This window comes from Marmota flaviventris, chromosome 9, assembly GCF_047511675.1.
Source record: "Marmota flaviventris isolate mMarFla1 chromosome 9, mMarFla1.hap1, whole genome shotgun sequence".
Lineage (NCBI taxonomy): Eukaryota > Metazoa > Chordata > Mammalia > Rodentia > Sciuridae > Marmota > Marmota flaviventris.
This window is the reverse complement of record NC_092506.1, coordinates 18,706,688-18,733,520: the sequence shown is the minus strand read 5'-3', so window position 1 is coordinate 18,733,520 and position 26,833 is coordinate 18,706,688. Positions and strand designations below refer to the sequence as shown.

General features: G+C 34.9%; 1 protein-coding gene and 1 pseudogene across 1 annotated transcript; both read right to left on the bottom strand.

The window, feature by feature from the left end:
- Window positions 1-6,973: 6,973 nt before the first annotated feature.
- On the bottom strand, window positions 6,974-7,915 carry LOC114093757 (olfactory receptor 4A47-like). The gene has a single exon (XM_027936654.2). It carries the CDS (start codon window positions 7,901-7,903, stop codon window positions 6,974-6,976), a length of 930 nt encoding a protein of 309 aa, XP_027792455.2. The 5' UTR covers window positions 7,904-7,915.
- Window positions 7,916-19,631: 11,716 nt separating this feature from the next.
- On the bottom strand, window positions 19,632-20,535 carry LOC114093538 (olfactory receptor 4C12-like; annotated as a pseudogene).
- Window positions 20,536-26,833: the final 6,298 nt, after the last annotated feature.

Genomic DNA, 26,833 nt, shown 5'->3' with positions numbered 1-26,833 from the left:
CTTTACAGAAAAGCCAATGTCAGAAGATATAGAGAAAGATTTAGGAATAATTTCATATTAAAGAAATACATGCTGTGCCTATGACAGTAAAATGAAGTGTTTGAAGTGTTTGAACTTGAATTCTCTTTTGCTACAAAAGAGCATATTATTGGGAAAATTAGAGAAAGGACACCAAGCTGGGTAGATTACATAGTAGCATTTTTTTCAGTGTTAATTTCTTGATTTTGATCACTGTGCTGTGGTAGTGCAATAAAATGCATTTTGTAAATGCTTTGAAATTTTAGGGCTAAAGAGTAATCATATTTACAACTTATCTTCAACTAGCTCTTAAATTGCATAAAAATATAAATAAATTTATGCAAATATATGACAGAGAATGGTAGACAAGAAAATTATATTTCCATGTATTCATAACAATGTAATATATGCTTATGAACAAATACACAAAAAAAGAGAGAGAAGAAAGCCAAAAGCAAATGTAGAAAACAATATATGACTATTTGGGGAAACTGTGTGAAGAGTATCCAGGAATTCTTGCAACTGCTGAATCTGAAAATAAGTCAAGCTTAAAATATTTTAACAAAACCACAAAATATAGAACTACAAAAAGCAAAAAGTAAATAAATAAGTAAAAGAGGCAATGAATACTATTTGTTCAACTTATGCAAATATGTCTGGAGGCCTGGTCATTATCACCAGGTAATAGTGCCTATCATACCTGAGCACAGGCAAAACTTCTGGGATTTAGTTTTTGATATACATACTCATGACCTTTTGCAGGGTTCTTAATGTCCATGAACCTCTGTACAACTGCAAAAAGGGTTCAATAATAGTGCCTATATCAACATATCACTGGAGGTTTAAATCATGAAACACACATAATACCTGATACAAGTCATGAAAATGGTAAGTTTTTTGTAAAACTGGAAATGCTTATTACTCACTAACCTTCACTGAAAACATCATTCTAATACTACTTAAACTGTAAAAAAATAAATTATTTTAATTGTAAAACTAATTTTTCTATAAGGTATTAATTCTATAATTTACTCTTTCCAGCATTATTAGGTGCTGAAGATTTAGCAGTGAGCTTATATTTTGAAGAAAAACAGAAAATAAAGTTTAAGAGTAAAATTCACAGCATGCTAGCTAAAGTATTAACAAAGTGTGAAAGTAAACATTACACATGACAGAAGAATGAGGACTGTTGGGGGTAGATTTTTAAAGGGTGATTACATAAGTCTCCATATATAACATTGATATAAAATTCCAAATAATGTGGCACATATAGAAATATTAACTACTTTAACTTATAAAAATCAACATGGAAATCTTTTGAAAAGAACCAACAGATTCCAACAACACAAGAAAACAATGTAACATGTTGGCCTAGCAAAATTTATTCAGCAAATGCAGAGATTAACCAGTGCCTATCATTCTATTATATAATTTATCTTATCAACATACATAAATATTAAATTGTGTAATCATCTAAACAACCGACAATAATGCATTTTGGAAAATTACACCATTCCTGATATTTTTAAAAGCTTGATAAAATATAAAGTAAATAAATTTCAGCTTTTGTCATCATTATTTTATATTATACTGAATTCAGTAACAAATACAATTAAATAGGAGATTTTTATTATCAGTGTTAGAATTTGGAAAGAGAAAGAAGCTGAAGATAATGAAAAAGGGTAAGTATGTACCCAGAAAATTATAAAGAGAAAAAGAAGCATTTCCTAAAATTGAAAACAAACCACCAAATAAGTATAACTTTCATAAAGTTGTTGACATAACTACAAAGAGAAATGGATAATATAAGTAAAATGTAAACAAATAATTTAACTGTAAATCTCTAGTGGATTAGACATGAAAGCTTAAAAGAACTGCAAAAAATGGCAAATTGAGATGAGTAGAAACCATTTTTTATTAAGTTGCATTAGTGTTATTTTTTCTTTTTAAACATTTTTAGCTCTATTTTTTAAAAAATATTTTAATCTTTTGTATTGGTTCTTTTAAATTGTATTTTATTGGTTCTTTTAAATGACAGTAGAATCCATTTTGACATAATTATAAAAGCATGGGATATACCTTGTTTTAATTCAGTCCCCAATAATTGATAAATAGGAATCATACATGTTTTGGGTGTAAACATGATATTTTGTATATGTGTACATTGTGAAATGATCACCACAATCACCTCCCCTCATCACCTCACACAGTTAAACTTTAATTTTTTGGGAGGTGAGAATACTTTCCTCTTAAATTTCAAGTATACAATATTGTTAACTATAGCTACCATGCTGTAATCAGACATCAGAAATCACTTATCTTTTTTTTATTAGTTCTTTTTAGAGATACATGAGAGTGAAGTGTATTTTCACATATTGTACACACATGGAGGATAACTTATTAGGATCCTTTTCTTGTGGTTGTACGTGATGTGAAGTTACCTTGGTCATGTATTCATATACTAGGATAGAAAAGTTATGTCTAATTCTACATCCTTCCTATTCCCCCCACCTTCCCTTCCCTTCATTCTTCTTTTTTTAATCCAGTGAACTTCTATTCTTCCCCTCCCCACAATCTTTGTTGTGGGTTAAAATCCACATATCAGAGAGAAATTTGACCTTTGGTTTTTGGGACTGGCTTATTTCACTTAGCATGATATTCTCATGTCCCATCCATTTACCAGTAAATTTCACAATTTTATTTTTCTTTATGGATAAGTAATATTTCACTGTGTATATACCATATTTTATTTATTCATTCATCTGTTGAAGGGCACATAGTTTGGTTCCATAGCTTGGATACTGTGAATTGAGTTGCTATGAACAATGATGTGGCTATGTCATTGTAGTATGCTTATTGTAAGTCCTTTGGGTATAAACTGAGGGGTGGGATAACTGGGTCAAATGGTGGTTCCATTCCTAGTTTTCCGAGGAATCGACATGCTGCTTTCCAGAGTTGTTGCTCCAATTTGCAGTGCTGCCAGCAATGTATGAGTGAACCTTTCCCCCCACATCCTTGCTAACATTTGTTGTTACTTGTGTTCTTGATAATTGCCATTCTGATTAGGGTGAGATGGAATCTCACTCTAGTTTTAATTTGTAAGAAATCACTTATCTTGATAAGGAAGCTTCATAACCTCTGAGAAACATCTCCAGTTTTCCCCTACCCTCCTGTCCTGGTGACCAGCATTCTGCTGTTTGATTCCATGAGTGGAATTATTTTGGGTATGAGTGATACCATGCAGTATTTGTCTTTCTTTGTCTGACTTATGAAACTTAGCATAATGTCCTCCCAGGTATTCCTTTGTTTTCACAAATGATAATATTTCTCTCTTTGTTATAATATTTCTCTCTTTGTTAGAAGAAGATAATATTCTATCTACATACATGCATCATGTTTTCTTTATACAATCATATATCAATGGTTACTTAAATCATTTTCATATGTTGATTTTTGTGAATAATGCTGCAGTGAACATAAAAGTGCAGTCTCTTTGGGATCTATATTTTATATATACAAAATATGCATAATTAAATATGCATAATTAGAATTTCTAGATGATATATCTATTTTTAATATTTTGAGGATGCTGCCTACTGTTTTTCATAATGTCTGTGCCATTTTTTATTCCCATTAACTGTGTACAAAATTCCCTTTTCTCCATAGAGTTGTATATACTTGTTACCTTCTTGATAACAGCCATTCAAAAAGATGTCAGGTCGAATCTCCTTGTGGTTTGATACACATGTCCCTGATGACTTGTATTATTGAACCCAGGAGGTATTTGAAAATGTGCTTTTTTTTTTGTTGGCTAACTTATATGTGTGTTTGTTTGGTTGTTTTATTGTTTGGTTTGGCACTAGGAATTGAACCCAGGGTTGCTTTACCACTGAGTTACATCCCCAGCCATTTTTTATTTTTTATTTTGAGAACAGTTGCTTAGGGCCTCACTAAGTTACTGAGACTGGCCTCACACTTATTATCCCTTGCTGCCACCATCAGAATGGCAGGGATTGCAGGCATAAGTCACCTTGCCTTGAATTTTTTGATATTCACCCTTATCAGATAAATGAGACACAGTAAAAGTAATACTGTTAAAAATTCATTGTATTCAAAGCCTACTTTAAAAACAAGAAAGAACCTCAAATTAAAAACCTAACTAAAAACCTCAAGAAGCTAGAAAAAGAACAAATCAACCTAAGTTAGCAGAAGGAAGGAAATAATGAAGAATAGAATGGTTATAAATAAATCAAATAATGAAGATTTTAATAAGAGAAAAATATTTATAAAACTGTTGTTTTTTTAATAAAATTAAATGAAGTTGACAAACCCTCAGCTGCAAACCCTCAACTACAAAACACCTATGAAAGAAATCAAATAACATCTAAATCTAAATATGTGAGGAGGTAACCCACAGCCAAGAACTAGAAAATGCATTAGTGTGAAGATCTCAAAACTCCAAGTTGATTGAAAGAGCAGTTCTAAACAACAACAAACCAGTGAGTTTTTTTTTTCTTTTTTTGAGAATTTGACAAGTTGATTAAAAAATTTGTGGAAATGTAAAAAGCTAGGATAGCCAAAATAATTTTGAAGAAGACTCACAGTACCTGATTTGTACACAGATCGTGATGTCTAGCATTAGAGAAAGGATGTACATAGAGATCGACCAGACACAACAGAGCCCACAAACAGACCCTTGCCTGGGTGATTTTGTTGACAAAAATTGCACAGGTAGTTCAATGAAGAAATGGTAATCTTTTCAACAAATGATGAGGAGGTAATTAGATATCCATTTTCAAAGAGTGAACTTTGGTTAATACCTCACAACATAAATATTAAACTAGTAGCTTATAGACCTAAATGTCAAACCTAAGCCTATAAAATGTCTAAAAGGGAACTTAAGAGAAAAATTTTGTGACATTGGGTTAGGCAAAAGTTTCCTAAATGTAGAAATAAAACCATGATCAATAAAAGAAAAAATGATGAATGGTACTCCAATAAAAATGGCAAAATCTGCTTTTCATTGGACACTTTCAAGAGAACAGATGACAAGCCAATAGACCATAGAGGGGCAGAGAGTAATTGCAAATTACAGGACCAAGTAATAATTTGTTCTCAAAATGTTTGATATGCACATAAATTCAATAATAGCTTCATAAAGTACACAGAAGAACTGAAGAGATGTTTAACCAAACAAGATATCTAAACCACAATTAAGCTATGAAAAGATGCTCAATATCATTATTCATTCATAAAATTAAAATTAAAGCCTTAACATGTAATAACTGCAAAACAATTAAGATGATTTAAAAACTGTAAACTCAACAGTTCCAAGTTCTGACCAGGATCACTTGTTGAACCTGAGAATGTTATTTGTTGATAGGTAGGAAGCAAAAATCTACAATCTGGAAAATAATTTAAAAAATCCTCATAAAGTAAAAAAAGAATCCTTGCCATAAAAACCTGTATCTTCTACTCCTAGGTATTTATCTGAATGTAGTGAAAACATATATTTATTCAAAAATCTATCAGTAATAAACATGTACATACATTCATATTAAAGCAATTATTCATAACTTCAAATATTTGGAAACAATCTGAATAATTCTAACTGGGAAAGGGCTAAACAAACTTATAAATCCATAATTCTAACACTACCCAGCAATAAAAATGAATGATCGATTTATGCCCACACATTATTATTATTAACCTCACACACATTATACCATGAGAAGAAGACAGATCCAAAGACTACATATCTCTATATGTCACATTCTTGGAAAGGTAAAACTAGAAGGACAGACTTGGGTTGGCTTTTGTCAGGATCTTCAAGAAAGGGAACAGGCAACTTCAAAGTTGCACAGGGAAATATTTTAGGGTGCTCGGACACTGGGCCTACTGATAGTGTCAGTGGTTTACACAGCTAATGTGCTTGTCAAAACTTAAAGAACTATAGTCTAAATAGGGTGAACTATGCACTGTGAATATTATTCTTACTTCCAAATGAACAAAACAAATGTAAATGTTCTCTATCTAAACCATCTATACTTGGAAAATACAATAGAAGTCAAGATCTCATTTACAGAACTAACATAAAAGACAAACTCCAAAGGACTAAATTTTAAAGAATCATACCAGATATCTGTGAAAGAAATATAAGGCACTACTTACCATAACAGAACCCAAATTTGGGCATAAAAATTACTTGATTGCAGAATTATTTGTTATTGAAAAAGGTTGGGAGCAACATGAAGAGAACTGGATGTTAATTTTATAAAAATCTTTATAAGGTGTTATATAGTAAAAGGAAAACTGAAAATGTGGTACATCTATGTGGACCATAATAGGAAGATGGCCAAGAGGCTGAGAGGGAATGCAAACTTTCATACATAAAAATGTAGCCACTTGTGCTTATGTGTGAATATGCCTGTATGAGCGAAAATTCTCATCTGAAGAATCTCCGAAGAGCATTTCAGTTACTGCAGCTCAGAGTGGCACTAGGAAACCTTGTGAGAGATGGGAAGATTTGTTCCACAATTGTATCATTTGTATGGGTTCTTTGTTTTTGATTTGTTCTGTATTTGGGGTGCTGGGGATTGAACCTGGGACCTCATGCATGTTGGGCAAGCATTCTACCACTGAGCTACCTCCTCAGGCCCTGGGTTCCATCTTTTAATATTTATAAGTATCTATTATACTTATTTTTTATATTTCAAAAAGTAAAACTTTACACTGAAAATCTCATGTTATACAATTTAAATCAAAATAATATAGCATTAAATATTTAGCAAGCAAAATACAAAGAATCAACATAAAAGAATCTAAAAATAGAAGGATTACAAAATAAGGAATAAAATGAGTGTAGAAATCGAGAGAAAATCAGCGTAATGCCATATAAATTGCACATTTATTGACTACGCTCTATGTACATTACAAGTTTCCAGGTGCAACTCATTTATTTTCCATCTGATATGAATTTTTCTCCCCAGAGTCTCTTCATAGCATTTGTCATCTCTGAATTTCTCAGAGTGTAGATGAAGGGGTTCAGCATGGGGGTTATGATTGTATAAAACACACTCAATGGTTTGTAAATGGGGAAAGTCTTGGCTGGTCTTGTGTATATGAAAATACAGGGAACAAAGAAGAAGACAACCACAGTGATGTGGGAGCCACAGGTGGAGAGAGCTTTCCGCCTCCCTTCTTGACTCAAGTTCTTTAGAGAGTGCAAAACAATGGCATAAGACATGAGTAAGAGCAGAAACACAGTTGTGCAGATGAGTCCCCCATTGGCCATCACTAAGAGGCCAATGACATAGGTTTCAACACAGATGAGTTTCAATAAGGGATACATATCACATATAAAGTGGTCAATGACATTGGGGCCACAGAATGGGAGTCCATAAATGGTGCTTAGTTGAATTATGGAGTGCAGAAATCCTCCAACCCAGGAAACTACCAGCAGCACAACACACACCCATGGCCTCATGATAACCAAATAATACAAAGGCTTACAGATGGCCACATAGCGGTCATAAGCCATCACCAACAGAAGAAAGGCCTCTGATCCACCTAAAAAGTGTCCTGTAAAAAGCTGAGTCATACAAAACTTAAAAGATATGGTATTTTTCCCAGAGAACAAATCCACAATCAATTTTGGCGAAGTGACTGATGAATGAATGGCATCCATAAATGATAAACTAGCAAGAAAGAAGTACATTGGTGAGCCCAGGGTCTTACTGAAGACTATGGTCATAATGATGAGCAGATTTCCCACCATGGTCAAGATGTAGAAGAGCAAGAACATAGCAAAAAGTACTTTCTGCTCCTTTGGATTCTGTGTGAGGCCCAAGAGAACAAAGTAAGTTACATTATTCCTCTGTTCCATGTATTCTTTTATTGGTGATGTCTTTGGATATTAAAAGCAGCTTACCTACAAAACAAGGAATAAATACTTAGAACTATCACAATCTTTATTCATTAACCCACTTATCATATGTATGTGTGTGTGTGTGTGTAAGTGTGTGTGAAGTTATATGTATATATGTATTGCCGCAGTCTGGCTGGGCACAAAATCACGAGCCACCACACAGCTTGTAGATTCAAACAGCAACTCTTTATTCCCGAACTCACACCAGCCGTCTACAATCACGTTCTGGGGAAATCTCTGCCCAAATCCACCCCCACTGGGCTTCTGTCTCCCAAAAAATACTGTCTGAATCCCATGAGAACTCAAGGGGAACTCAGGCAGCAGGATACGCCCTATTCCCAGCAGGAATAACCTTAAACCTGGAAGCACCCTAAACCCGGATTGTCCTAAACCAGGAACACCCTAAACCCGGATCCGCCTTGGTCCTAGCAAGGTCGCCTTACATGCAATGTCACTGCAAAATGTCCTATTTCCACGAGTCCTTCCACTAAGCAACATGGGGTACGCTGGCAAGGAAATTGTCATACTTACTTGGCTAATGGCTCCCAGCAATGTATATATCATCTGTCTGTGTCAAGTTACCTGCTATAGATATCTAGGTTAACAAGTGGAATTAGACAAAGTTGTCAGTCCTGATTTGATACACAATGATGGGGGTCAGTATTTAAAGACCAAATAGAGATGTACAATAGTAAATTCACTTATTTATGACATACCAAGGATTAACACTACTGGAATTTCTAAGCTAACTTGGATGTGAAAGGGTTTATCACAGGAAACAATACTTGAATTAATTTTAAAGAAGAAATGATATAACAAGAGGGAATGAGAAGGAAATTCGATGAGAAAGTGCATCATGTGTAAAGCCACATGATGTGACACTGAAGACCCACTTAAATAAGTTACCTGTTTATAGTGAGTAAACCAAATTACATAAATTGGGAGTATGAATCAAAACCAATAGTTGCTAGGGTTTTGACTTTAAAACAATACTTGTCTTTCCTGTACTTTCCAATAACATGTCCTTTGTGTTCACAGGACGCCTCAACCACAAGCATCTGGTATTGATTTTTCTAGGAACATTCTGTCCACAATGAGGAATGCCTTCTCTAGGACAATGGGTGCTTTCACTAGAGGTCTCCTCTTTCCTTTCTGAGTCCTCACCAGAATCTCCTTTGGATGTGCATATTTCTATCCATAGTCTCTTTCAGCCAACCTAAGCTATTTTGTCATGTATCCCCAAAGTCTTTCAGCATCTAACCATTACCCAATCCCAAGCTACTTCCACATTTTTTAAGATATTTATTGCACCAGCACTACAGTTCCCAGTAGCAAAATCTGTGTTCTTTTGGTAGGGCTGTTATAAAAACGAAGCACAAAGTGGGTGTTATTAACAATAGCAGTGTCTCCCGTGAGGGAAAGCACTGTTCTAAGCCTCTTTCCTTGGATGGTAGGTGACCAACGTTGCATGTATCATTCTCCCAGTGTCCACATGTCCCCTTCTGATAAGTCTATTATAAGTGGTGCCCACCCTAAAGACTTTATATTTTCACTTGAGTACCTCCATGAAGGCCCTGTCCCTAAACAAAGTCACACTCTGATGTACTGGAGGTTAGGACTATAACACATAAATCTGAAGGGAAAAGAAGAGGCACAATAAAACCATACTTCTTTCATGTGACACACTGTGTGATCCCTATTATCACAATCTCAGATATCCTCCAATTCATTTAATTCCCTTGTTAGTGTCTTTATTTGGATTACTCTCTTTCTCCTAACCTAGAAATGAAGAAAGCACTGAAATTGTCTATCTTCAACACAATCTCTCTCATAATTTTCAGAATAGTATCTGCAATTAATGAATTGACATCTCTAGTTAGGTACCCACGTAGTATGTACAAGTAATTTATTATTATTATTATTTACAATAAATCTCTTCCTTCTAATGAAATGATACTTTCTTCCCTGCTCTTTTTCAGTTCAAGTTCTCATAGTTCTCAAGTTCTAGGAAAAAAATTGCATTATTCCTTGAGGATGTATTTGAAATCATATGGCTATATCTTCACTCCTTTATTCCTCTCATGTTACTTAATTATATATTTAATAAGTTCTATTGAATCTTTCCTTATAAATATATTGCAAATCTGATCATTCTCATTATATCCCCTTACGTCCCCTGTCTACTGCAGTTGACCCCGTGAGGTCTATTTAGTTTCATTTTAGCCTTCAACAAATTGATTTCCTGAAGTACCCCAAATTATCTCTTTAAATATTATTCTGATCATATTACTCCTTTGCTCAAAACCCCTAGATATTCCTACTGCATGCTCAATAAAGTCTATTCTCCCTACCTTGACTTAGAAACCACAGATGACTGGAATCCAGGCCACTGCCCAAGTTCATCTCTTGCAATTCTCCATGTTCATCTGCTCAAGTCAGTTTCTTCTTCTCAAATACCCAAAATGATTTTCCATTTCCACAGTTCCATTATTCTTTGGTAGATGCCAACTTCAGAGAGCAGAGGCAGATATCACAATCTCCAAAATAATATTAAATATTGTGCAAATTTTGTAGTAGGACCAGTGTTTTACATACTCATCAAACAACAAACATTTGTAGAGAACCTACCTGTGTCATGCATATTAAATGAGGTGGACTTCAGGCCATCCAAATGTGTCCACTAGTTCATCAAGTCTCTGGGGTCTACACCAGGGTCCAGGTCATCAAAGGACAGAGATTTTGATGTTGACTGAGGAATCAGCTTCTTGTCATGTCATGAGTCTTCTACTTTTTCCAAATGGAAGCCTAACTACTGAGTTCACATCATGGGCACTGACTTAATTTTTCAAATATATGCATGACCACTATCATATACTACTTGACAAGCCACTCTCTGTCTGCCGAAGATTTTTTTAAACATTAAATTCTTATAAATACAAGTGATTTAACTTCCTATGTAATGAAAAATTCTCATAATCACAAAGTCTGGTTTTTGCTCATTATTGTAAAGTCTTATCTTTGAAAGATTATTTACAGTTTGGAGAATATTTTTGCCTTTTTCATGAATAGAGAGACATCCCTGTCCCATCTAGGAAAAAAATTGCATTATTCCTTGAGGATATATTTGAAATCATATGGCTATATCTGTATATTTTCCCCAGATTTATAAATATTGCAGAAACAATTACTTGCATTGTAGACCTATTTCAAAGGAATTCCATGGTACGAACAAAAATTAAAACTTTCTTTTATAAAATAATTTATAAAAAATACAAATTGTATGTATCCCAAAGAAGATAACAGTTAGCCTTTTTTTAACATGTAAAGTTTTCTATGTTCTTTTCCAATAATTTTTATAAGGTTACTAGAAATAACCACCATTCAGCCATTTATCCCATCTTCTCTATTGTGTTGTTATGGCCAGATACTTGTTTTTGAGAATTGAAGATAACATTCTTGTTATCATGCTGTAAGCATACTAAATCATCTTCTGAAATAATTATATCAGCTACTGAGAGAACAGCATCTTCTACTTAACAGGGGCAAAGATCACTGAACATTTTATACCATGAAAGCACAACAATCATGGAGTCCTGCAAATGGAGTGTGTCCAAGACTGGTTTGTATTTAATTGCTTTCACTGGGATTTTCCACAAATTTTCAAAAGAACACCTATCATTAGATTGATCACATGATTAGGGTCAGGAAGATACAGCCCGGAAAATTATCTCAAAAACATTGTGGGACAATTGGCAGTCATGTTTAAACTACCAATCCTATTAATTTGCTTCACTGAAGATGGATTTATCAATTATTTCCCTGCTTTGCCAGGGAAAAATAATTTTTCATCTATCTCAATTTTTCCTGCCTGTTAGTGTGGGATTGCATATATTTTAAAATGTATTTTTTTAGTTTTAAGTACTTAAGCATCTGTTTGTGTTCATTATTTTAAAAATATTTAGTACATCTAATTTGTTTCAAGCTCTGTGCTATTAAGACACACTAATTAATAAAATAGAAAATATTAGAACATGTTACTAACTGCATAGTCCTAACTGCATTGGGTTTGTATCTTGTAATTAAGTCACAAAAATTGGACTATCTATAAAAGTAATTGTAATCTGTGATCAGTATTAATAAGAAAACCAACAGGTTATTGTGAAGGAAAATAGAAGTGAAATACTCTGTGAATAAGGTAATTATAAAAAGCCCTTTTTAAGGGTGATATTTAAACTGAAGTCCAAAGGATGAGACATTAGTAGCTTCTATGGGAAGCACTGTTATATGTGGGAAGATACAATGTTGTAAAGGGCTAGGCAAGTTCAAAACACTGAAAGGTCACTGTCCCTTAAAGGGAATAGGGTAGGGAAAAGACAGAACAAAATGAAATAGAAGACACAGATAAGAACCATTTTAAAGGCATTATAGATCTTACTAATCAATTTGAATTTTTGAGATTAAGAAGGACTTCCAGTTGCTGGAATTATAAAAATTTTCAACAATTATTAGCAAGTCAAATTAAAAGGTATAAGAAGAATAATACATCATGATCAATTGAGATTATCCCACGTATGGAAGGTTGGTTCAATATCCACATATCAATTAATATAATTCATCAGCCTACAGGATAAATAAAACACTATATCAACAGACCTATAAAAAATCATTTAAATAAAAACTCTTCTTCATTGCAAAAGCTCTCAGTAAGAAAATGTTCTAAATTTAATAAAGAACATCTACAAGAAACATAAAGCTGATATCATCCCTAATAGTGATAAGCTAGATAATTCCCTGCTAAGATCATAAATAAGGAAAAGAAATTCCCTCTCACCATTGCTTTTCAACTTCATACTGGAAGCCCTAGCTAATGCAATAAGACAAGGAAAAAAAAGAAAAGAAAAGATATGCTGATAGGAATAAATAAAACTGTCTTTGATGACAATATGATTACATGAAGAAAACCTAAGAAAAATCTACAGCAATCTGGAGCTAATAAATGATTACAACAAAACTGTAGGATACATGTTCAATGTTTAAAAGTCAGTCACTTTCTATGTAAACCAGAAATAACAAGTGGAATTTGAAACTAAAAACAATATCATGTACTTTAGCACGCCAGAATAATATATTTATTTGTATATAGAACAAATAGCTACAAAATTTAGATAAGAAAAACTACAAAGTGCTGATGAACAAATCAAAAAACTACATTAATGAAGATAAGTTTCACATTCAAGGACAGAAACACTCAAAAATGTCTATTCTTCACAGTTTTGATCTTTTCATCCAATGCAACTCTACTCACACTCCTGTAAAGTGATTTCAGGATACTGACAAACTATGAAGTTATATGGCAAGGCAAAGACTCTGAATAGGTAAAAAAAAAATTTGAGAAAAGAATAAATTTGGATCACTACCACTACCTAACTTTAAGACTATAATAAAAAGTTATGTAAAAAGACAGTTGAAATGTAAAGGAATAGGTAGTAGACTGCAGAATAGATACATATGTCTGTGACTTCACAAGACAGTTTAACAGTTTCTTATAAAGCTAAACATAATTATAACATAAAAGCAAACAACTGGGCTCCAATGGTGATTATCCAAAAGAGTTGAAAAATTATACCCATATAGAAACACGTGCATAAATGTTTGTAACAGCTTATTTGTTATTGCTAAAACTTAGAAGAAACTAAGATTCCTTTCAGTAGGTTAATGAATAAATAAAAGGTTACATCCAGACAATGACATTTTTTCATTACCAAAAATAATGAGCTACTGAGCCATGAAAATAAATAAATGAAAGTTAAATATACATTACCCAATGAATGATGCCAGTCTGAAAAAACTAGGTGTTATATGTTTCCAACTACTTGACATTATAGAAATGGAAAAACTGGAGAAAGTAAAAAGATCAGTTGTTGTCAGCAGTTGGAGGGAGAGATGAACAGATGAGGCACAGAAGACTTTTAGTTCAGTGAAATTGTGCTATAAGGTACTATAAGAGTAGATCTGTGCCATTACACATTTTTCCAAGACCATATAACACCAAGAATAAACCCTAATGTAAGCTACAAACTTCTGATCAAATTGATGTGTCATTTGCATGTTAATCAATTGTCAAAAAATTTATGCTGTCATTTGAATGTCCTCAAAATTTCATGTTAAAAATAAAGTGTTGATAAGTGAAACCTTTAAGAGGGTTAATATAGATTAATGCTGTAATAGTGGAAGTGGGTTATCAGAGGATGGAAATGTAGCTCAGTGGTAGAGCATTTGCCTGGCATGTACAAGGCCCTGCATTCAATCCCCACTAAACTAACACACACACACACACACACACACACACACACACACACACTTGTAATCTCTTCACCATGTATATTAAAACATCATATTTATGTCTTAAGTTTACAAATTAAAAAAAACATAATGTTATAAATGATGAGAGTCAATGATGTATGTAATGGAAGCATTTTTTTTCTTTTTATATTTAGGAAATCTTCCATTAGTAAGCTCAAAATCAAATCAGAGGAGCTACTCTAGATTTTCAATCAAGTCACATGCTATACTATGTGGGTTGCTGTTTGGTTCATTTGTGTTTCTATTTCAAAACTAACCACAATAACCAGGATGTCAGGTACTTGGTAAAAATTAAATATTTGACTAACTGTCTCTGGTATCAATAATGTTCCTACTTTCTAGTTTCCTCACTGTCCTTTATTTCTGATTCTATTTCTATGTGCAGGTCATAGACCTGGGTATTCAACTCATGGTAGGATCAAATATCCTTTAATGGGATAAATAAAACCCATCTATGAGATCCATTGCCAGCGATGGTGACAATGAGGAGCACGAACATCCTGAACACGTCATTAGTTTCCAAAATGTGAGTCTATAAAATTCCAAAACTACATTTCTCCATCCTCTGCCCTTGCGTACAGACATGTGACTTAGGTCCTGCCAACTAGTAGCATCTGTGAAGTCTGTAAGTTAGAAACTCGCCATGAGACTGAATTCTTCTATGACAACAGTGTATGAGTGGTTCTGAGGTCAGGGAAGCAGTAGCACCTTTGAGTTTGCCAGTGACCACGTGGTCACGATCTCAGCACCTCAGCACTCTCCCCAGCAGGTCTATCCTAGCAGATGTGCTTCTGCGAATTATTCCTGTCTGTTCACCACTCTGTGACTCTAACCCTTCCAAAGGTTCTTTAGGTTTTCTAACTGACATTATAAAGCTCTTACAGTTAAACTACCAATGATGCCAAGTCGGCAGCTAAGGACCCTGGTTGATATACTAAACCCATCTGAGAATCCCCATTTCACTTGGTTACAAAGAAGGGAAAGTCACCAATTTCAGAAGCATTCTAGTTACCAATGGTCCCTTTAAAAAAATGTTTTTACTCTTAAAAGAATGAAAGGACGATGATGACCATTTATTCAGTAAATATTTTTCTGGCATTTACTCTGTACCACGTTGATTCTAGGTGCTGGGATTCCAGGAGTGAACAAAACAATCGATGCCTCCACTTGGGCAGAGTGATGGGACAGGAGGTAACTCAGAGAATGGCTCTGCGTGGTGGTGGAGACCTCTAAACTGCAGACTGAGCAGTGGGCCCAGCCGGCATGGGCCCAGCCGGCAGCAGGTCTAGAGGAGGAGCATCCAGTAGAGCTAGTACAAAGGGCTGAGTTCAAACACAAGGCCACTGCAGCAGGAGCACGCTGACCAAGGGAGGGAGCAATACCAGGAAATATCTAAGAGTTGCACTCAATGGCTCCACCTCTGATAGAACATGAACATGTCAATTACCATTTCATGTAAATTTAGTTAAACAGATAGCTTTCCTTCTTCTTTTTAATACCTTTTATTTATTTATTTTTATGTGGTGCTGAGGATTGAACCCAGTGCCTCCACATGCTAGGCAAGTGCTCTAGCACTGAGCTATAACCACATCCCTAGTTTGCCTTCTTCTGATCAGCGCAGTTTTTCAGGCAATGCTTTCACATGGAAGCAATATAAATTAAAATAAAAGAAGGCAATGCAGAAGGAAAGTAGAGATCATCTGGGTCCGGTGGCACATGCTTGTAATCTCAGCAGCTTGGGAGGCGGAGTCAGGAGGACCATGAGTTCAAAGCCAGCCTCAGCAACTTAGTGAAACCTTATCTCTAAATAAAATATAAAAAAGGGTTGAGGATGTGACTCAGTGGTTAAGTGCCCCTGGGTTCAATCCCCAGTACCAAAAAATTTTAAAAAAATGTAATAAAAGGAGAAAAGAAAGTAGAGATCAATGTTGACAACACTAGAGTTCATCAAAAAAAGAGCAACTGCCAGGAAGTGTACCCCAAGTCTTCCAGGAGGAGGGAGCAGGATGGTTGCTTGAATACATATTTTATCCTGATTTTAATTGGAACTGAACTAAAGTTGGAAGAGAGTAATGACATTCATCCAGGCTGGGTAAAATTCCCCTTCGCATATACAGAAACTCCTTGCTAGTGGTTTTACTCAGGCCTTTGCTTATTGTCTCCATTCTTGACATGGTTAGATAAACACTATAATTCTTGTTCTGGAATCTTCTTTCAACACCCAACATAAAGTGGCACCTCTACCTTCTGAGTTGCTATCTTATCATTTGTTTCACTTTTTAAAGGCATTTCCGCTCTGGGTTTATCCCTTTTGTGTATGTTTATGCACATATTGCCCATATCCCTCAGTAGAAAGTCCCTGGATTAGGGTTCGTCTCATTATTATGGTATATACTGCAGGGTTTGAGAGCACAGGTCTTGAAACAAAGCTTCACAGAGTCAAATCTCCCCTCAGGTATTTGCTACCTTTGTGACCTAAAGGAACTCATTTTAACTTTCCAAGCTTCCATCAATCAATTTGAAAACCAGGGGAAAAACCTTATGTCTTTCAGAAGGCTCTTGTGGGGACTAAATGAGACTTGTAACATGAGCCACATAGTAGTAAGTTGTAGTAGGTTTTACTGCAATTTTGAGTTATGGTAGTACAGCTTCCTAATTTTTCATTTTTTAAGCTTAATTTCTTTTTCAATCTACTTTAATGGGTGCATAGATATTAAAAGTTACACATATTAATGTGATACCATGATACCATGTTCACAGCTCATGTTATACATCTTGCATTAATTTGAGGAATAGATGGTTATTCCAAGAATTTATAAAGTTCTTCATAGTCTCCTAATACCATATCTACATATAGTTAAAAATAAACATAAATCATGAAGTTCTTTTAAGAAGACAGATGGAAATGAGACACTGATGAAGAAAAAAGGAAACAATGAAGATTATGATATTTATTACATACCCACTGAGTGACAAGCACTATCCTTTATACTTTGTATGCAATATCTCATCCAAGGCTTAATTAAAGTAATTCTATGGAATATGTACTAACTATAGTACATATGCCAAAATTATACATATTATGAACTAATTATACATATTATGGACTTATAATATGAACTTTTAATTATACACATTATGAACTAAGATTAAAATAAACTTTGAGAGATTGTGAAATACACACAATGTTACATAAGCCAGTCAAAGAGAACCCAATCCCAGCTCTATTGATCTCCTATCCCAAATCCTTCCACATCATCCAAACCTTCAGCAGGACTTTCCGATACCAAAATAATGGTGCTTTGAGTCAATAATTTCCTTGCCTAAAGTTAAAGGGAAAAGTTATATGACATAATATTGCTCATAAAAGAAGATGTCAAAATGGATCCTTTGTTATGTGTAACTAAAAAGAATCAATACAAAAAGAAGATATCTTTTTTACCTGAGGAGAAAGGGATAAGGGCAAGATCCACAGAGGGTCTGATACAGATATAATGAGGATTCTGCTATTTCTAAATGATATATAAGGCAAAATCTGACCAACTAGACATTGGGTCAGCATCAGTCAATAATATTTGCCCTTAAAAAACCACTTTCACAGTATTTACCATGTGTCTGACCTGATAATAAGCACTTAGTAAATATTAATTCATTTAGTTGAACCCACACATTTATGAGAGAGGAACTATCAGTCTCATTTCCACAGATGAAGAAAATGCAAGATAAACAGATTAAGCAATTTGTCCAGGTCACATCTGAACTCAGGGAATCTGACTCCAGAGATGGCTGTTATCTCTGTGCCACATGATCTTCTCTGAACAATGTCTCACTTCACGTCTTTTCATATTCTGGTTGCCTAACAATTGACCCAGATTCACAATAAAATCATCTGTTGATCCTTCAAACAAGGCTTGTCAGAGGACAGCCAAATCCATAAGTGGTTCAACCCCAAGGACAAAGGTATGGGACCAAAAGGGATCAGAAAACCAGGAGGGAACAGCTTAGCAATGAACAGGCATGCACAGGCACTGCCAGACCCTAAAATTCCTGCAATACCTGTCAGTTCAAAGTATTATTCATCACAGCAGGGACAGAAATTATGGATCATGCCTTCTAAAGTTAAAAAAATAGATAAATGAGGCTTGATTTTAGTTACAGAGACCCCAATAATAAAGAATGCTCATAACAGCTAAGTGCTCTTAAGCATTTAGTATTAAGAACTTTACAAGGATTATGTATTTGATTCTGAAAATATCTCTATCATCCCTCTTTAACTCAAACTTATAGAAGTGTGATTAAAAAAAAAACATACCATCTATGGCAAAACTAAGTTTGGACCTCTGAATCTCTGCTCTTAACCGTGACAGAAGACTATTACCCATTCCACAAAAATGTGCTTTCAAAAATTATCTTCACAAAGCAAAACTTTGAAAACAAGGCTCCCAGAGTGAAGGACCAATTAGGATTATTATGTATGAGTCAAAATAATGCATCTTTAATACATGGTAAATTTGCACTTTGGAGGAAAAGGCATAAAGAATCAGACCAGAGAAGACAAAAATTAGAATGAACAAGAAGAGAAGATGAAAAATAAATATTCATAATCTCTCCGTGTTTTCAGAATACTTCATTTTAATTTTTTGTAGTTGTAGATGAACAGAATGTCTTTATTTTCTTTGTTTCATTTTTATGTGGTGCTAAGGACAGAACCCAGTTCCTCATGCATGCTAGGCAAGCCTTCAGCCACTGAGCTACAGCCCCAGCCCAGAATACTTCATTTTTACTGTGAAATTACAAAAGCAGTGAATATGCATTGCATGATTTATGAAAAATTGAGAGTTCATAATTCTCATATTTTCTACAATGAAAGATACTTTCCAGGAACTCTTTAGGAAGATGATTCATTAATAGGATAAGGGTGCAAGCATAATTTATACCAGTATTGCTCAAAGTATGTATGTAGATTACCCATTTAAAAACTTCTAGATAATTTATTTAAAATGCATATATACCTGTCCACTAGTGGTCCTGCTATATTTCTAGAGCTATATCCTGGAAATATGCACTTTGACAAGAATATTAACTAACTTCGACAGTGCACAAAAGCTTGATTACCAAACAGGCAGTAAATGAACCTGAATGGGATATTTTCATAATGAAAAACGATGTATTGCCTAAGCCTTTACTCATAGGAGTTACATACCAACAATATCACCTTGGACATATTCATCACTTAGCTCACAACCTTAAATATTTTAGGCTTTTCTCTTCAATAATTGAAGAATAAGTGATCTTACATTTTGTGATTGTTTCTTCACTGAAATTAACTTTTGACCCAGAGTTTCTTCATAGCATTTTTCACCTCTGCATTCCTGAGGGTGTAGATTAAAGGGTTGAGCATAGGAGTTATCATGGTATAAAATACAGCCACAGCTTTATCAATGGAGAAGGTGGTCACTGGGCGCAGATACACAAATATGCAGGGTACAAAGAATAAGATAACCACGGTGATGTGAGAGACACAGGTGGAGAGGGCTTTACGCCTTCCCTCCAAGCTGTGAGACTTCAGAGTGTATAGGATGACTGCATAAGAGACTATCAAGAGGAGAAAGTTCAATAGACAGATGAACCCACTGTTGGCAGCAACAAAGAGTCCAAGGGTGTGGGTGTCCATGCAGACAAGTTTCAACAAAGGATTCAAGTCACACATAAAGTGGTCTATGATATTGGGGCCACAGAAAGGTAGCCAGACAGTGAAGAGGATCTGAACGGTTGCATGGACAAAGCCTCCAGCCCAGGCCACTGCCACCAGGAGGTTACACACCTGGTGGTTCATGACGATCCTGTAGCGCAGGGGTTTACAGATGGCCACGTAACGGTCGTAGGCCATCACTGTGAGAAATAATTTCAGCAGCCCCGAAAAGATGCTCAGCAAAGACTTGAGCCATGCATCCATGAAAAGATATGGTTTTGTTCACAGAAAGAGAGTCAGCTAGCATTTTAGGAGTCATAGAGGAAGAACAGCAGCCATCGAGAAGGGATAAGTAAGACAGGAAGAAGTACATGGGGGATCTGAGGGCTCTGCTGGTGCTGATGGTAACCATGATGAGCAGGTTTCCTGCCAGGGTGGCCAAGTAGACAGTTAAAAAGACAACAAATGAGAATTTCTGAAGCTCCGTGTTTGGGGTCAAACCCAAAAGGATGAACTCCGTCACATTATTCATCTTCACCAAGAATTCAGTTTATGTTGCAGGTAACTATCCTGAAAAAAAGAGTCATACTCCTTCTTAATAAAAAGACTTTTACTTTGTGAATAAATAAGTCCTATTTACATAGTCTATTACATAGGAAAAACGAGCACAAAACCATGTTAACTGTTCTTCATATTGTACAAATGACAAGGTAGGTGTATTCATTTTCTTCTCTATACTTTCCTGATGGGTTTTCTATCTTCTATAGTAAAACCAAAATGTGTAGTTTTTAAAATAAGAAAAGAAAAATACTATGCACCATGTTTCAAGAGCCAATGTAAGATGTGGACAGAAACTAGCACACATGTGTTTTACCAGAGTAGGTGGATATACCAGAAGAAAATGGATAGACTGGGGCTGGGGATGTGGCTCAAGCGGTAGCGCGCTCGCCTGGCATGTGTGCAGCCCAGGTTCAATCCTCAGCACCACATACAAAGAAAGATGTTGTGTCCACCGAAAAAACTAAAAAATAAATATTAAAAAATTCTCTCTCTCTCTCTCTTTCTCTCTCTCTCTCCCCTCTCTCTCTCTAAAAAAAGAAAACGGTTAGACTAAATTTAAGTCCCACAAAAACTGAGGGACACACGGAGATCCTTCGTGAGTTATTCTTTTTCCTACTTTGTCATCTAGAAACTTTTCAGTTTTTTCAGAACCTCAAAGTGTGCGGCTGTGTCTGAGCAATCCCAGGCATTGTGGTAAATGTCCATTGCACTATGGTCTCCTGGTCCTCTATCTGTGTTCAACACTATGAGTCCTTGAAAGCAAAAGTCCTCCTTCACTACACTTAAGCTCATTTTTTTTTTAGTTTAAAATGACTAAAATGTAAACATTTGTAAAACATTTACTGAGAGAAGGAGAAGAAGAAAAGAGGCAAAGGGGAGTTAAAATGGAAGAGGTAAAATAAGAGGAAGAAGACAGAAAAACACTAAAGTCAAAGAAAGAGAAATACGCTGACAATCCAAAGATAGTTTGGAGTCCTGAATCTAACCATTACTGACAACACAATATTTACTTTACAGCTCTGTGTTTCATGTTTTTATCTGTTAACATAGAGATAAATGTACTTGCGTTTAGGATTGCTATAAAGATTAAAAGCTCTTTCGGCCTAGTGCTGTTGTTGGATGATTTACTGTTCTCATGCAAGTATCCCTAAATAAAACTAAAAATTGTCACTGAACATTTTCAAAAGGCAAAGGATCTGAAAACATAGCTGACAGAGTGAGAGAAACAAGAGAGACAAGGACAAATGTCAAAAATAAAAGTCATCAGAATAAAAAGAGAAATAAGGAAAAGTATCCTTAACATAGAAATTTAATTATTGCTCTTTTTGTTTTCTCATTTTGTAGGACTTAGTGTTCATTCATTTCATTAATTTATTTTCTAAAGCCACATGCAAAAAAAAAATAGAAGATGTAATCTTTCCCAATTGGACTCTTATGACTGAATGTGGAGATTTTCAGAAAATATTAAACCTAGATCACTATTTAGATAAATGCTTAGTAGATTAATCTTTGTTTCTATGGTGCTGCCAATATTGGAAGTTATAAGACATTTAAAGACAATGCAAGAAAGGCTATGTAGAAATATATAACATAAAAAAGGAAGGAGTGGAGAGAATAGAGGAAGGATAATAAGAGAGAGAAAGGAGAAGAAACAGAAATAGGAACAAGGAAAGGAGGAAAGAGAATAAGGTATAAGAGGAGAAAGATGGACATAAAGTCATGTAGGAAGATACTTTTTTTAAAGATATGTTATGAAATTTCAAAGAAGTATCCACTTGAAATCCAAAATTCGGGGGCTGGGGTTGTGGCTCAGTGGAAGAGCACTTGCCTAGCATGTGTGAGGCACTGGGTTGGATCCTCAGCACCACATATAAATAAATAAATAAAACAAAGGTATTGTGTCCATCTAAAACTAAAAAAAAATAAATAGATCTAAAATTTTTTCAAACTCACTTGCTAATTGTGGCGTTTAGGTTAGCATCAGAAAAAAAATATTGGTGTATAAATGTCATAGTTTGTTCTTGTACAATAGATGAAAACTAGTAAGAAAAAGGGGTCCATTTTTTTCACAACTCTATTTTGAGAGTTAGAACTACTAACTTTTCAGACCCCAAAACACTTAAAATAGGCTGTATTAGAATTTGCCTCATTGAGAAATGTGTGCAGAATAATGGTCACGTTAATTTGCTGTAAAAATAAATACATAGATAAATAGATAGATGAATAAAACCAGCATTTCATAAAAGAAAAACCTGAAGGAAAATAGAAAAGAAAATCTCTGTTCTCCTACTTACCAATGCTCCTCCCCACCCTGCACATCTGGAGCTTCTCAATCCAGCCTCAACTAGTCCAGATAATAAACTATGCCAGACACCAGACTTCACTGACTCTATGCTTACGTGGAATCTGGACTTTGAAGGGAGAGGCATGGTTTCACCAGGTCTGGTCCAATCCCTTTTCTATGCGACTCACAGAAATAAGAGTTTTCATAATTTTTATATAGAACTTGATCTGACTGACAGCCTTGATTTTTTTTTGCCCTAAGAACAAGGTAGACATTTCCAAAGCTGGGAAAGCAAATCCAATGATCAAACATCAGGAACTAATTAAAAGTCCCCTGGATAAAAATCTCCTGAAACTGGTTCTTACAAGTGTTTTTTAGAGCGTTGTTGCCTGGTGCAGAGTCACGTATCTTAGTGTTTCAGACTCAGGTTTCCTTCTCCAAAAACCATTCTCTCCAGATTGCTTGGTAGAGGCAGCGCTTTTGAGACTAGTTCTTCCCAGAAATCTTCACTTCCCTGACTTCTGAAGTCCTTCAATTCTCACAGTACAGGTACATGAGGTTTATACAAGTGGGCAACTCCCCCAACGCTATTTCCCCAGATAAGAGCAATTTTTAGGAACCTTTACCAAAAGCTCAATGACTTATCCCATCCTCCTACTGTCTCTTTGCTAGTGAGTGACTTTTTTTTTTTTGTGAACAACCTTTTTGATAAAAGTTTGCATTCATCTGGGGGACTGGAATAACCATAGGGCTGCAGTCAAAACCTGAGTGATTTCTCTCTCTCTCTTTTTAACAAATGTTCTTTAAGCATTAATATGTATCAGCACAGTGTCATCCTGTAACAATGATGATAACTAACTATTCAATATAATTTACCAAGCCCTTTATTAAACACATTGCATATGGTACCCTTTATGATAGGTACTATCATTCCTGTCACAGATGAGGAGACTAAGGCACTTTGAGTTTAATTTATCAGATATTAAAAGTGTATTAGGGGCAGAACTAATATTTAAAACAAAAAAGTCTGCCATCAAAGTCCAGATAGTGCCTCTGGACTCAGGATGCAAAAATTCAATTATTAAAAAAACAAAAAGTAGTTGGGCTGGAGATGGGTCGTAGTGGCAGAGTGCTTGCCTACAAAGCATGAGGTCCTAGGTTCACTAGCACTGCAATAAATAAATAAATAAATAAATAAATAAATACACAAAAATAAAATAGTGGTAAGCTCTATATGAAAAGACATGGTGCTATATGTCTATTCAACGGGCCAAGGCTTACAATGGGTGGAAGTGAGAGTGTTCAAGGAAGATCTTCCTAAGGAAACGATTATCAAGTTAAAGCCTAAAGATCTTCTTCAAGGTCTGGGTGAGAAAAGTAAGGGTGGTTCTTGGGAAGATGGATAAGTTTGAGATTGAGCTGGACAACACTACTTGGTGAACAGCGCAAAAAAGTACCTGTGTGAACACTCCAACATTTGTAGTCTACCCTGTTGCAAATTCAATCCAATCATCTGCACTTTTCCAAAAGTATGTCCAAGTGCACTATAGGATTTCATGGTCACTCTCAATTAACAAGAAATTACTCAAACAGAAAGCAAAAATGCTCCAGGCAATTGAAAACCCCAGTTGTATCAAATTCACCAACATCCAACCAAAGATAACACAGTAGAAAGCACACAGATGTTGAAACACACTGAGCAGTTTCTCATAAGCTCAACCAGAAATACGGTGTTTTTCAACCAAGAAATAAGGAAATAAAACTAGGCTCAAAAGACAAATGCTGCATGGTTTCCCTTATATGGGAAAATTAAAAATGTTAAACTCATAGAAGCGTAGGATAGAAATATGGTGACTAGAGGCTCAGGGAGAGTTGGGGAGCTATTGGTCAAAGGATATAAAATTTCAGTTAGATCAAAGGAATAAGTTCAAGAGCTCTATTGCAATACGTGGCAACTATAGTTAATAAACATTATACGTGTTCTGGAAAATGCTAAGAAAAGAATGAAAAGCAGCTAAGAAAGCCTATAGTAGTTACAGGACCACACCAAATGGACTAATACATGCATTATGAGAATTTAAGATGGATAAGAGAAAAAAAAGTTGGCAGAAATATTATTTAAATTATGTAATTTTGTAATTATTATATATTTCTCTTGAATTCAGTCTTCCATCATTATATAGTGATCATCTTTATCTCTATAAAGATGATCAGTTTTAACATAAAGTATATTTTGTGTCATGTAAGTGTTGTCATCTTTTTACTACAATTTGCATCAAATATCTTTGTGCATGTCATTGATTTCAGCCTGTGCATGTCCTGTAGACAGCATAGCAAGCTATCATTTTTAAAAGAACCTACTTAGCTACTCTCTGTGTTTTCATTGGGGAGTTCAATCCACCTACATTTGAAGTCACGTTGATCAGTAAGAACTTACTTTTGTCATTTGGTTACTTTTTTCTTCTTCTATTTACTGGTCTTATTTTTTTCTATTTATTTCCTTTTTTTTCTCTATTTCTATTCAACAAGACATGGACCCAACATCAAACACCTAAATGCATAAAATAAATATTAACAGATCTACAGAGAGAAACTGTCAATAATATAGTAATATTAGGAGGCTTCAATTCTATACTTTCAATAGTGGATACAAATTCCAGTCAAAGTAGTTAATTTGAACAATGCTGTAAACCAAATGGACTCAACAGACATTCAAAACTTTTTACCAAATGACAGAAGACTATGGCTGTTTTCTTTCTTTGTTTGTTTGTTTTTGTACTGGGGATTGAACCAGGTGCACTTTACCACTGAGATACATCTTCAGCACATCCCCTTCAATTAAAAAAAAATCGAGACAGGGTACCACCAAGTTGCTTGAGGCTGGCCCAAAACTGTCTCAGAAGACTCTACTTTTTACTCAAATACAGATGGAACATTCTTCATGTGATAGATGACATGCTATATCACAAAATAAACCTTAACAAATTTAAGAGCATCAAAATCATACCAAGGATCTTTCTTGACCTTTATTTGATGTAAAAGAAAACCATTAGCTAAAATCTGATGAATTTGGTCCCTAGTACAACAGTGTTGGGTGGGAGGTGGGACTGACAGAAGATATTTGGATCATGAGGGCCCACCCCATGAATGGAATAATGTTGACTGCAATAGGGTTAGGACTGTCAGTTTGACCTCTTGCTTTTCATCTGTGCAAAGGGAAGATACAGCAAGAAGGTCCTCATTGCATTTGAGCCCTTAATTTGAACTTCCCAGCCCCTAGAACTATAAGAAATATATTTCTTATCTTTGTTTAAAAATGCATGAAAATTTAAAAATAAACCTCACCAAATTCTTGAATAACTATTGGGTCCAAGAGGAAGCCAAAGGAGGATTTTAAAAGTGCCCTAACTATCCCCCAACACACACACACACACACACACACACACACACACCACTTATGGGACACAGGAAAGAAGTACTAGAAGACAGTTTACAGTAGTAGACGTCTATACCAAGAAAAAAAAATCTAACTTCACACCTCAAAGAATTAGGAAATGGGAAATGAACTAAGCCTGAAATCAGTAGCAGGTAAGCAATAATAAAGATTAGAGCAGAAATAAAAAAAATAGAGATGGGGAGAACGATAGAATGATCAAAAAACTAAGTGTTGGGTTTTTGCAAGATAATTAGCAAACCCTTAGAACAGTGGAAAAAAGAGGGAATACTCAAATAAATGGGATATGAAAAATAAAACATTATAATGAAGACTTAAAAAATAAGAAGGACTCTCACAGATTACTATAAACAATTCTACATCAATAAATTTGATAACCTTGAATAAATGGCTAAATTCCTAGAAATGAACAACTTGACAAAACTCAATCAAGAGAAAAAGAAACCTTGACTGAGCTAATAATGAATAAGGAGATTTAACAAGTAATTTAAAATCTCCCAACAAAAAAATAACCCAAGACTCTATATCTTCACA

What these genes read in the sequence shown, in the direction of transcription:
- LOC114093757 (XM_027936654.2), bottom strand. Translation starts at nt 7,903, where the DNA reads ATGGAACAGAGGAATAATGTAACTTACTTTGTTCTCTTGGGCCTCACA.